Source organism: Lytechinus variegatus, chromosome 1 (genome assembly GCF_018143015.1).
Source record: "Lytechinus variegatus isolate NC3 chromosome 1, Lvar_3.0, whole genome shotgun sequence".
Taxonomy (NCBI): domain Eukaryota; kingdom Metazoa; phylum Echinodermata; class Echinoidea; order Temnopleuroida; family Toxopneustidae; genus Lytechinus; species Lytechinus variegatus.
In genome coordinates, this window is record NC_054740.1 from 35,166,286 (window position 1) to 35,180,367 (window position 14,082).

The 14,082-nt window shown below is 37.3% G+C and overlaps 1 protein-coding gene across 1 annotated transcript in view; it reads left to right on the plus strand.

Annotated features, from left to right (window-relative positions):
* Positions 1 to 14,082, plus strand: part of LOC121412598 — a 54,314-nt gene that overhangs the window by 18,014 nt on the left and 22,218 nt on the right. Inside the window, exon 2 of the mRNA XM_041605382.1 lies at positions 7,764 to 7,962. Within this exon, the coding sequence (XP_041461316.1) occupies positions 7,764 to 7,962 (199 nt within the window). The remainder of the gene's footprint in view (positions 1 to 7,763; positions 7,963 to 14,082) is intronic.

A 14,082-nucleotide genomic window follows, 5' to 3' on the forward strand; every position in this document is an offset into this window, starting at 1 on the left:
TGTTCCGATCTACCATAGATAGCTACTTTAAGTAAATTGTGTAAAATCGCAGAATGATTTTGTTTTTCTTTCAAACACTATATAATATAATATGAATACAATACAATTATACTGTGCATGGGCAATTACTATAAAATAATACCATAACAAAATCCAAGTTCTATTTAAATTTGAATTATGCAAACCTATCTTTATAGAAGTTTGTGTAAAATTTATTTGAAATTTTGACGTAGATGAGTTAATTCAATTTACACCGTTTATAATTCCTTTATCATTATGTGTTCAGATGTGAAGGGAGAGAGAGGGGGGGGGGTGAAGAGAGAAAATCATTTTTCGTCATATACTTGCATATTCGACGACGGGTAACTGATATCAAAATAACTGCGAGACCATCAGTGCATGATTATGTCAAAACATGACACTCCAGACATCAGCCGTGACTAGATCAGATTACATGCAGAAAATGGACACAAACGGCTGTGAAAATAACGTTTTAAATCAAATAATTTTCCTTCAATCTACTGAAAGGGTACAGTAAGGGATACCCTTAAAAAGATGCACATGTACATTTTTCAAAGAAAATAGTCCAAAATAGTAGGCATTTAATGCAAACTTATAGATATCATTATGAGAATATTTTGTGTGTTATATGCAATGAAGTGTATAGCTCTAAGAAACGACGATTAAGAATAATGACAGTGATCTTCTTTAAAGCAATTAATTATACAAGGGAAAATAGGAAAGTGTGTCTATAGGCCTATATATACATATCTATTTCACATGCTAAAATAGTTTTAGAGAAACTTCATTAATGGGCCCCTGACTATATGCTTCGGTTACCATTCCAATGTTGTTTTTTTTTTTCAAATAAGTTATCAGTGTTTTTGTTTATAATGCATTATATACTTTAATGAGAAAATATAAAACAATTTTCCCCTCTTCTGCACCTCATTCTCACGGGGCCTCATTTTTGCCTCGAGTAACACGTGACTCATGTTATCGCGTTATGACCACGTGAATAAACATGGCCCTCATTAGGGCGTATTATCATTATCAGAGTAGGACAGTGTACGTCCCTTGTGTGGACAATATTCTAATCATCTTAAAGGGGTGTTTTTCATTTTGTTTAATCATATTTTTTTATCAAGGTGGAGTGAAACTTTTTGTAGGTGGAAAATTTTTAAACGTAGGCCCATAAAGATATCCATATTCAATTAGCTCTATATCTAAATCAAGAATGTAATGTTGAAATTATGCGTCAATTTATTAACACTTGACCCGGCTACTGTTACTTAAGAAAAAAATACACGTCCAGTGCACACATTGTTTTTGTTTTAGATTGCAATTTCCCGTTATAGATTGTAGGCCTACTAAAATATTCCTATATGTTTAAAATGGGGTCACATTAATTCCAATGGAGATTTATCAATGAAACTTGAGCGGCAAGTGATGAAGCTTGACAGATTGTTCGGAACTAAATCCTTATTTCACAAATATCATAGAGTGATGAAGGAGATCACAGCCGGAAGAAACTAAATAATCTCAAGTTACCTTTTTACTCCATATAAAAAACAAAGAAAAAATATATTTAGCGAGTTGTTAATGCAATATTGAGATACATGGTCATCAATCACAGTGTGCTTTGTTCTCGAACACGTTCATTAATAAATAAACCCTTCCGAAACAGAATCCTATTTAAGTCTGCCAAACCCCATGCAGCTCCCTCTTCTTTCAGTGAGAGGCGCATTAATATTCACACTGCACGTTATATCCCAGTATTTGAACGCTTTAACGCGCATTTTTTTTATTGTCCCCCATTTCACATCTTCTGCCGAGGGCCAGCGGTCACAAATTGTGCTTTTTGCATGAAAGCGCGCGAGGAAAGGAAGTGGTATAAAACTCGGTGACACTCGGCGATGAATGTTAGCACGTCAAATAACGGGGGATATAATAGATGGCCCTAAGGTATGAAAAGATTGTGTTTCATTTTTGCAGACTGACGTTTTTTCGTGTTTGACAATGAAACGAGTGCCTTACCGAAAACGGCAGATGAGAAATTTACCGCTCTAAGACTCAGGATAAAGAGAAAGTATATCTTTCTCGTTTGAGAGGAGAAATCTCACTTCTCGCTGCATTTAGCATAATGTGAACGCCATCGCCATGCATTCTTTAGTATGAAGAGCGATTGGTAGAATGTGTTTCCCTTATTTACTCATTACCCAAATCGATGATTTATGAATAATTGTTGTACCCAATTGGATACATTTTTCAAAATATCACTTTGTATCTAAGATCATGCAATAGAATAAACGCTATCCTATGCAGATGTAGACCTACTATATAATAATAAAAAAAATCATGCAACAGTAATACAAAAAATATATTTAGGTGGTCGCTTTCTGTTCAATAAAATGAGTCTCAGTCGTCTTCGAATGTGCATTGTAGGAATTTTAACTTTCATAATTAAAATAAAATATTTTTGAAAATCCACTATGAAATGTATAATCGTTTTTTTATCTACTTAGCCAGCTACCTGAACTTTGTATGTTAAACTTAAATCAAAAGGAAGTATAGGCATAATCATTTTCAAATACCATTATTATTCTGTCGGTGATTGTCCATGCATGCCTTGAAATATTGTCTAGCCACGCGTCCGGCATTCGTTCGAATGGTCACTTCGTATTAATACTTAATCATGCCATTAGAAAATACGGCGTGGAAATCTGATAAGCTGGATATTTCAGCTATGGATCTTTCGTATTTGAGTTAATTACACATGAATCTCGAAAAATCAAATAAAATATTTGTTTCTTACGATCAGTGATGAAGCTGACAAATTTTGTTGGGAGACATATCTTTCATAATTAGCAAGTCGGCATGTGTTTATAACCTTTGTAAACTATTATGGTTGGCCCGTGGCGTCTTATATCATGTTTATGTTATGGTTTTTGAAAGGGTTTATCGTACATAGGATTTGTTGTGTGTGTGCCACACAACAAAAAATAATATGCAGTGATTATGTAATACCAGGGTGGATAACATGGATGAGAGATTCATGCCTAACTGTTTGGTGAATGGTTTTATTAGGTTACATATTCCCTTATAAATGCCATTTAAAGGGAGCTGGTCGAATAGAAAAAAGATTGAAAGATAGGAACTAACTATGAATAAATTATATTAGAGGAAGAGAGAGAGGTGAGAGAGGAGGGGGAGGGGGAGAGAAAATAGGAGCAACAGAAGAAAAAAAACGTTAATGGAATTTTTGTTAAGCTTTTACGTCTTGCTCTGAATACCATCAAATTTGGATACAAAATATTGTAAAAAGAAGTGTGCATTTTGATCCGAACAGGACGCCATCTCTGTGTGTAAAGATGAGAATAACGTCAGTTCTTATCTTATAAGAAACGCCGGGACAAAACAAACTGATCTTAACTCGTATTCTAAATTATGTTTAAGCTCTTCCCTTTTTCTCAAGAGCGGCAATGTCATGTTTTGGAACACGTTCGCGTTTTTGAAGCTGCACTCTCGAGACAGAAACTGTAAAGTCCCTGAAGCAATGTCTTATTCGTGTACATTCATTTCTTAGAGAGGCTTGATAGTCAAGGCCCCCGTCTTGCCCGGGGGACTTCATCTTATTCGAGACTACTTGGAGAGGTTACTAGCTAAAATTTCTCAGTAAGGCAAAAAAAAATGGGAATAGAAGGGATGAATATAAGACCTGAGAATTTCTAGCGCGAATGAAGTTGCTTTCAATGAACGCTCTGACTTAGATTTATGTTACCTCCTTAATTCAAGATTTTGCTAATGTTCTTCATTTATCAAATTGAAATGATTATTCATAATATCATCTTTATTCGGGGTTGGGGGGAAGGTGTGCTGGGTCGGGTAATACTCTTACACCAATAGGTCTTTTGATCAAGACATTCAATCAGTGATCATCGTTTAAGATCAGCGAACAAAAATGTTCCATAAAGCTCTCATACCATAAATAAGTGTTTTGAGCAAAGTGAATTAATCTTGTCACACTGATGTTCAGCATTGTGATGCATTATGACCAGCAAAATTCAACCCCCTTTTTAGCCTCGTCCATGCAGAATGGCAGCACATTACCAAATATTCTTGCCTTTTCGGCGTTTGAATTATGAATCATCGGGTTGAAACCAGGGTTGATTCACGGCTCGCGGAACATCAATTGACTTCCGGGTCACTGAATCGAACGCCTGATCGATTAGCAGAAGGTGATGATATTGACGAACGCACTTGTCTTTCAGAATGCGTATATGGTATAATTGCCATGCATTTGTGCAACCTAATGATGTGCTGGTATCCGACACCGCTGAAATGACTCACGTTAAAGGGAATTTTAGTTTGTATTACTTGATATATTTTTCGTTGACTGCAACAAAATTTGCATTAGTTTGATGATTATCAAGTTTAGATGTAAACCTGTAAATGTAAACATGTAAATGAGAGATTATATTTGCTCTCTTAAATGATTTTCACGTGTATGTTTGAATTTCTCAATCAGACAGTTAACCTTTCAGACATCTTGCATAATACACAATACACCTGTCACATAGAGAATTTGGTATTGATACCTCCATGTGGTAGTATAGTTCATTGTGGTTTATGTTTAATACGAAACACCGAGATCACAAAAGACGAAACGGGAGTACCATAATTCATATCACCAAAGATGGTCGTCTGTTTAAAAGATATCCAGCGCATTCAGAAAACGGGCGTATTGCTTAATCTCGTGAAATACGAGACTATCCACCATTAAGCGTGAATAATTACTGCAATAAACAGGACAAAGAGACTTATATTACCCGTGATAATCTGGAAGTGTATAATACAATAAAGTTCAATGACTCATTACTGAACATTGTGTATGGCAGATCATGGAATAGCTAGTAAAAGGGTTAATTGTTTTTTTTAATGGAATGCATGGGGCACCTCCGATTTTATTTGGTCTAGATCGAGAAATGTTAGGGGCAAAGCTGTGCGTAAGTTACGTACAACTTTACGCGCGACATTGATTGGCGACCATAGAGTTATATAAACCTACGTATTTAACTCTATGCTGGCGACCTATTCTTATGCTAAATTATCATTTTATACACCGAGTTTATATCTTGTTTTAAAATAGTGCGAGTGAGTTTATGAAGCACCCCCATACCCCGTTTTGAGATGCCGTACCCTCTTTGCAAAGAGGGTTCTATTTAGTAGTGCAACTTGTACTACTATAGGAGAGCAGACACTAAACGTTAAGGCGTGTTATTTCGACAAGATTGTATTCCACAAACTACTTTTTTGGGGTATTATTTTCTTTTATTTATTTGTTGATTCATTTTATTTTCATAATTCTATTTTTTCTATTTTTCTATTGTTAATTTATTCATATTTTATTTGTATTTTTTAAAATTTATATTACTATCTTTTTTTTGGGGGGGGGGTACGTATTTGGTCCGTTAACTTACGCCCAGTCCCCACACGAGACGCGGAATCGCTTTTGTAACCCTGAACATTAATGAAGTGTAATGTGATCCAGGTGCCGCTAGTATCAGTTCAAAATGCGAGACGAATCCATGTTTCATTGACGACAAAGAGGCAGACATGTCAGATTACGAAAACGTGACAATGTTATACCTCATTTCCCATCTTATAATAATTTGAAAACCATGTTAATAGTTACCTGTGTAGGCAGCTGCGTCTGCGGGATTAATATTTTTAGTGGGCTGTTTTGGATAAGGCGATCTATTTTTGAAATTGTAAGAATCAAACGAGCAGATCTACCCAAAAAATTAACAAGATAATCAAGTTACCGCTATACTGACAAAATATATCCACATCTTCATTAGATATCGATTTACATTATGTAGAATAATCACCACTCTCTCTCTCGCCCCCCCCCCCTTCTATCTTTTCCCCTCTCTCTTTTCTAAACCCCTTTCCTTTTCTCGATCTATGTATTTCCGCCTCTGATCTCCTCCCGCTTATTTTGCCTATAAGCATCTCTCTATCTATCCCTCACCCTCGATGGTAATACTTTAACTTCTTCACCTTCGTTTCCCCCCTCTTGTTCACCCCCACTTGTTATGATGCCTTTACTAGATAATTCTGAATCATATCTAATACCCCATCCCTTCTCATTTCTGTCTTCACTCATCATTCAAAATCTCTCTCCCTCCATGTAATGATAATCATATCTCATCTCTCATCTCATAAATGCTCTTACCCCCAACAAAATGACAAGTATTCCAAGGAATCATTAGGGGGATTCCTCGGGGGTATTATCCAACATCAACCTCAAACTCCGTCATGCTCATGAGAGAATGTTCTATCATCTTCGAGGTAGTCAGGCCGTTTGAAATGGGGAGAGAGAGTTGAGATGGTTGAGACGCTTTCTCCGAGCAACACGCTGACATAAACGCACACGCACTCACTACCAAACAACTACACCCATATCGCCGCACCACATCCCACAAACATAATTTGCTCACATTACTTTGACTTTGCAAATTTAAACACATTTGCCACTAGTTATGACGCTCGCCAAAAAAGTGTTTTGGGTGTGTATACCCCACACACACTCCTTCTCGCCTATGCTTAACATGGTTGAACCCACAGGGCATCATACATGGTTTGATCACCAAGGAAATTTCTCCTTCAGGATACCGTAGTTTAATGACCATAGTATTCTTCTTGGGTCCCAGAAATGATCTCAAACACATTAGGGACATTCCATGTTCAGTTTGTTACCTTAATAGGTTCATTTTGATGAAATCGAGGCTGAAATGTCAGCGTTATTAGCACTTGGAAAGGACGCCGAGATCAGTGAACTCCTGTTTGTTTGTGAAGGCTAGATGTAAAAAGAGATGGCCATTGCACCAGACATAAAGGAAAACAATAAAAATGATTCTGTCAGTCACATTAATGTATAATGATAACAATAATAACGCAGTCCTATAGCGCATATCATATGCGCTTCCAAAGGACTTGGATATTATTACTCTGGCTGTAGCTCAGCAGCCTTCTACAGCGCTCGGCATTTCAAGGAATAAAATTCCTGCCAAGTACCCATTCACCTCACCTGGGTTGAGTGCAGCACAATGTGGATGAATTTCTTGCTGAAGGAAATTACGCCATGGCTGGGATTCGAACCCACGACCCTCTGTTTCAAAGTCAGAAGACTAATCCAATGGGCCACAACGCTCCACGTATAGGTCGTGTATTGTGATGGCGATTTAAATGTTGCAGGGAAAATTAAAGACAAGAGCTATTGTGGCGATAGTTAGTGGTTAGTGATGGTAGTGAAGTTACTGACGGTGATGATGATGGTGATGCTAATGATGATGATGATGGGTTCGCTGAAAATTCTGTAAATGTCTTTAGTTGTTATTAGTGTCGTTGATGGTCATGATGATTGTTACAGTGATAGTTGTGTTCGGTGGTGGTAGTTGTGGTGGTGATGGTAGCAATGGTGATTATAATTTTCTTGGTATATGAAGAGAATTGAAGATGTAATCAATGTAAAGGGGGTTAGAGGATACAGGACCAACCTTGGCATGCTTTGATAAATCTGTTATGATTAAAATCGAAAATGATATATCTAAATACAATCATCCCCCAATCAGTTATAGTGATTCAGTTCGCTTTTCGCTTCCCAGGCACAGGTGACGCCAAACAAATAATAATATTCTGATATTGAGAACATATCGAATTATAAATTCACTTTTTCCTTCTTTTTTTAAATTCTCCAGTGAATTGCTGTGATTACGCGCTATGTCGATGTCTTCGGCGGGTCCCCTATGCGACCATCTTCGCTCTGATGGTCCTAGCCGGTGGGCTGGCGTTGATGACCTATGAGATACTACTTATCGATAGTACTGTAGAGGAAATGTTCGAAGGGACCCATCTCGACCCTAAGGTCTCCAAGCAACCAAGCAAGTTCTATCAAGGGTAAGATAAAATAGAGACTATATCATTTGTGAGTAATGTGTATAGGAGATCGATGGAAAACTTGTTCAATATCCCTTCCGTGATCTTTATATGTATAATGTGACAAGCTCCCCCCCAAAAACCTTCTCCATGTTTGAGTAGACCTTGTAAGGTGTCATCACCTGGGCTGGGCATGGCAAACAATTATAAAGACCATGACAATAAGGTTTTGAACTTGGTTAGAGTCCTAATTATAGTTCAGTCAAACTCTCAACGAAGCCTAGCTACAAACCCGAGAGGCTACTACTGGGTTTTAAAGGTGGCTGGTTCGGGGGCTGGTTAACGAATACATTTTCATATATCTTAACTACTTGATCCACCTTATATTGATCTCGTTTTGCGGATGTATATTTGAAGTAATAGCCAACTTGAAATGAAATTATAATACCAAATCTATTACATTTTTTGTCAAAAATAGGTTTTGGAGTCCTGCTTGCTTCGCTCACTCGTTAAATCAGAAATAATTGCTCCGTATCCAACACTTCAGCCCCTTATTCGCTAATAACATCTATCCTTTATATTTCTAGCTCAAAATTGGTTTGTCCCGGTCATTTATTGATCTTGTGGTATGGCCATAGACCTACTGCACCAAATTATTATTCCGTTTACTATGATGTAGACTGCATCGTCATCATAGATCTTTGATAACGTGTGTGGTTACTATGGCAGTGTGAACGCCTGCGTGTGGGATTTGGATGGGGAGAAATTATAGTGACACATGTTACATAGGTCATAATGAACAACTCAGAATTTTGTGGGCATGCAACTAATCTTTGATCTAAATTGGCAATGTGTTTCTCACGTGTTACCCGAGTTCACTGGATGATGACGAAAGTAGTTTATATAGTTCATTGTATGAATAATGGTAGGCTAATGTTGTAGAATAAGATTCCGTCATGTCTCCTATCCAATGAATAGTAATAGATGAGTTTTTAAGAGATAGGTAAGTTAAAAAAAACCTGTAGATTATTTGCACCCATTAAAGGCAAACCGACAGTAACATTTAGAATACTTTATTGGTGGGTTACATTTCAAAAGAAAGGTTAGCGATAACTTAAGAGCAAATCTTTGTTTATATTTTCTTTTCTATCATTTTAACCGATCTTGAAAGTGATTCCATGGACAGTGGGCACAAAGATAATTTATTTAAAAAGAGGGAGGACTATTTTTCTCTCAGATAACTCTTAAACAATTTTAAAATCACTCTACAACGACTGATTCTTAATGGCACATTTTAAGATACTCTACTAGACGTGGACAATGGATTCGAAATTCACTTTGTAATTTTTCTTCATTTCTTTTTTTAATAAGAGTAGTGTGTTATCATTGCCTTTGATACTCGAGCGCATCGTTGAAATCCCAAGTGCATTATGACGTCTGACTCTGAGTGATGGCGTTGTTTAGTATTGGGTAATTACCTTAAACAAAGACCAACCATAAATTGATTGATCAATCCATCAGCATAATTACTTAGTAGATGGGAAAGACAGTTCGACCTGCTCTTAAGCCATTTGGGGAATCTCTGTGTATATGTAAGGTCTTCCCGAGTTGACTGGGATAAATATCAATTATTGAAAAGCAGCTATAAGGGGTATGTAGAGGATTTGTTTCACCTTAAAATTAAAATGGTATAAATAGATTATGTGTGCGTGTAGAAGAGACATGAGAAATATGGTAATTGGAGGAGAGAGAGGGAGATGATTTCATGAACAAGTTTGAGGGGGACATGCACAATAATGTAAATGGACATCAAAACGACCAATGTGTGCAAATAGTAATAGATAAGGATAGACCAAGGGCGCTTCATAAAGCTGTTCGTAAGTTAAGAGCGACTTAATGAACGACTGATGAACCCTTTTTACGGGCTAATCATCACCAATGAACATTTGGTGTATTCCCAAGAAAGGGTGACAAGTCGTTCTGAAAAGTCGCTCGTAACTTATGGACAACTTTATGAAACACCCACTAGAAAGGTACACAACAAAAACTGTGGTGTTAACCGGTGTACATAGAGGACCACACCAGTTATTTTACACCGGTATTAAATTGGTGGTGTTATAGTTTTACACCTATAGGTGTTATTACAACACCATTGGTTGTTACATTTACACTCTTTGGTGTTATGTTCATTCTCTAGGGTGTTATTTTAACACCTAAGGGTGTGGTCCTCTATTAACACCAATTGGTGTCAGTTTTAACACCACAGTTTTTACAGTGTAAAATGGATAATATAAGTAAATGTAAATCGGTAGTTAAATAAATTGATAGATTGATTGATTAGAGATAGATATCGACATGATGGGGGTGGATGGGAAGGGCAGAGAGGGGGATCTATTGGAGAATGAGGGTAATGGATTGATGCAAGTGCTTAAAACAGACAGAGATATCGAGCCAGTGGTAAGCTATATTCTTTTAATCTTCAGTGGGGGGGTTGGTAATCATTCACTATCTAAAAATGTTGTCGCATGCTGATGCAGTTGAAAATGCATTACTATGGTGTTAGAACGAGTTCATGGAGAATTGATACTCCAAACTTTTAGAATTCCCATTCAGAGGTGATTTGAAATCACCCACTCTACCCTCATGCTGATATCAGCCAAACTTATAAACTGACAGTACGAATTCAAATGATTCTATTCGACCTGATTGTAAGACTACAGCATGAAACCTCAACAGTTTCAGTGTTGGTGATAGAGAGAGGGAGGTCCCCGTTCGTCTTCTATTACTGTTGATATTTTGATTCGTTACATCCACCCGTGGGGCTATTTTGAGTCAATCCCTTACCCCCAATTCCGACAGAAGGCTCTCATCAGGCTTGTTGGAGGGTGAAGACAACACCCCCTCTTTTCCCATGCCATCATGAAGTAGGATACATTAACCCCCTAACGTATAGGAATTGTAATTATGCCAGTTCATAGAACGTTATACTTTGTATGTCAACGATGGACCATTTTTTTCAGTCCATCAACTAAAAATTCTCTCTGTCAGTAATGTTTAATTTCTCTTCATTCGGCTGATGCCACCTTTCTTCTTTTCTTCCCATTCCGATAGATGAGTCTCCTGCTCAGTTTACATGCTTTTGATTGTTTCAGGACCTCGTTGTAGCTTTTTTTTTTAAATATAATTTTGTTCCTTTTTCTTCCGCTATCGATGCTTCTTCCATGCAGTACTCTCTTCAACATATAATGGTTTCACAATCTTCTATAGATAGTTGTGATTAATTCTATTCATCTTCCTTCCCCTATTAAAGCTGTAACCAGTTCCCTCTTCTCTTTATATGAATTCAGGATCTTTTATAGATAATTGTTCGGTCCTCCTTCTTCCCCTATCAATGCGTCGGCCAGTTCCGTCTTCACCTTATGATTTTACGATCTTAAAGTAAGGATTTTCTCAACTTTTTTTCTTTTCCTCCCCTTTCTTTGGCCAGTCTTCTCTTCAATTTAGATGTTTAAAGATCAAAAAGAGATTGATTTTGCTCCTCTGTTCTTCCTATATCGATGCTTCAGCCATGCAGCCCCCTCTTTATCTTATATGATTTAAGATCTTCAATAGGTTATGATTATTTTGATCTCTTTCTTCCCCTGTTGAAACTTCGGCCAATCCCCTCTTCTCCCTTAGATCTAGATATACGATTTGCTAGTCTTCTTCCCTATCCTCTTTACCTATAGACATGTTAGATGATTTAAGATTTTCTGTACACTTTGAATTCCAAGGATTTAAAATAAATCCAGATCGGCTGTGAATAGTGACTAGACGAATTTTGAATTTATTCTAAATCTAAAGGATTAACTTTTAAATCTCAAAGGATTAAAATTCACATCTTTTAGTTTTTGAATTTATTTTAAATCTTAAGGATTAAGTTTTAAATCTCAAAAGATTTAAATTCAAATCTTTAAGACTTATATCTAAATCAACAAGGTTTAAATCTAAATCTAAAATTCGACTGGTCACTATTCACAACCGATTTGGATTTATGTTGAATCCTTGGAATTTATAGTGTGTAGATAGCCAAGATTTTCTTCTATTTTCTATACTTCGGCCAGTACTTTACCTTAGTTTCAGGATCTTAGATAGTAATAACTTTTAGTCTATCGATTCTTCGGGCTAGTCCTCTCTTCACCTTCGATTTTCTTTTGTAGATAATGATTATGCTCCTCTTTTCTCCCATATCCATGCTATCGATGCTCCAGCCAGTCCCCTCTTCAGCATTAGATATCCTGTAGTTATGATTTGCTCGTCTTCCTATACCCCTATCAAATCTTCGACCAGTCCCTTCTTCAGCCTTAGATCTTCTGTAGATATGCTTCTTTTTCTTCTGTAATGTCTATGCTACTGATGCTTCGGCCAGTCCCCTTTTCACCCTATATAAATCTTGCTCGTCTACTTCTCCACCTACAGCAGTACTTTGGCCAGTTTATTCTTCACCCTGTAATCTTCTGTAGATAGTTATGATTTGCTCGTCTTCTTCTCCTCAAGAGATGGGAAGAGCGTTGACTGACAGCTCTCTCAGTATGGGTTTGGATTTGAGAAGGCAATCAAATTAACACGACCCACGTGGCAAATCGTATCAACGTATGCTGCTTTAAAGGTCCCTCGCCGTACGGTATCTCACGACTGATACGATTGGCATCCCCAACTTTATATTTTTTCACGCTTCTCTGTGTCCACACCTTTCAATATTGGCTTCCTTGTCTATTTTCGAAAAAGAAAATCGACATTAGGTGATTCGGGAGTTCTGCTGTCGTTCGAGTGTTTAACAGACCTGCTGTTATATATTCATCCGTATCGGTCGGATTGAGTTTCAGATAAAATGCTTCCTAACTCACTGATTAATCAAAATTAATTTTTAACGAAAATATAGATGTTTACAAAAACTACTAGTAACATGACTAAGGGGCTTCTGACGAAACCTCGCGATGTAAAGACCTGTAAATTTTAATGCGTGTTTCGACTGTTATAGCTTTAAGGTCCTCACTTATGAAACGAAAAGATGTTTATTCTCATTTGATTCTCTAAATGGGGCACAAGAGAGATCATGTATACTCATAGCTGGGTAATTTTGCATTGGCCAAAAGGGGAAAATGCCCCTATTGCCCAATTCGCATTGAACTACGGCAGATATAATGCTACTTCGTTTGTCCAGAATGTAGGACACAATAGTAGGCTAAGGTAAACGCTCGAATCTTAATATCCTAACCACGTGCTTGAACTCCCCTTAAACTGTAAACCGTCATCTTTGTTTTAGGGCATGAATGTTTGCCAATAATAACCTTCGTGCATGTCGCTATGCAAGGGATGAGAGGTGTGTTAATGAATACTCAACTTCGATTGTCTTGGCGGAAAAAAGGTGTTTGCTATTGGACACCCAACTTTGTGGAGAGTGTTATAAAATCGGGGTTTGGAAAGGAGGTATTCGATTTATGTAAAAAAAAAAAGGACCCGGATTTCGGAGAAGCGCTGCAGAATTCCCTAGGTACGATAAGTAATGAGATTTCCTTACGATAAAGCTGAATGAAATCAATCCTTTTGTACTCGTCTTTCTTATTTTTTTTCACTTGGTTCTCTAAAACACATCGCTCAAAAAGGAAAACGTAACCCGGTATCCCCTGATAGTTGTATTCGAAAGAAAAACGAAGTGAGAAATAAACACAGGATATAGCCTAATCTACATAATGTGCATGAAACTCAGCCTTCGAAGTCATTTACTTCACCACCAAAGAGATAAAAGATCTGGATTTGGGGGTAGAAGTCGGTAAATTCCCATGACACTGGATCCAATAGGCTCACCATTACCACGAACATGAACATCCATTAGTGTATATAAGAACCGTGAGGTCCAATACTCGCCTATATACTCGCGTGAGAACATTCATTCCATTTGCTGCCCTTTCCACATATTCCAGGCTGAAATTAACATACGGTCGATACGATGAAAGAAGGGAAAATATGGAGAACGCAGAGTTGAGTCACATAGCTGTTGGTTTTCCCTCATATTATTTCCCGCTCTTTTTTCCCGCGCTTTTTCCTCTTCAGCTGCAGCGGGCATTTAAATTGGAGCCATCGGAATTGCTTTAGGTGGGG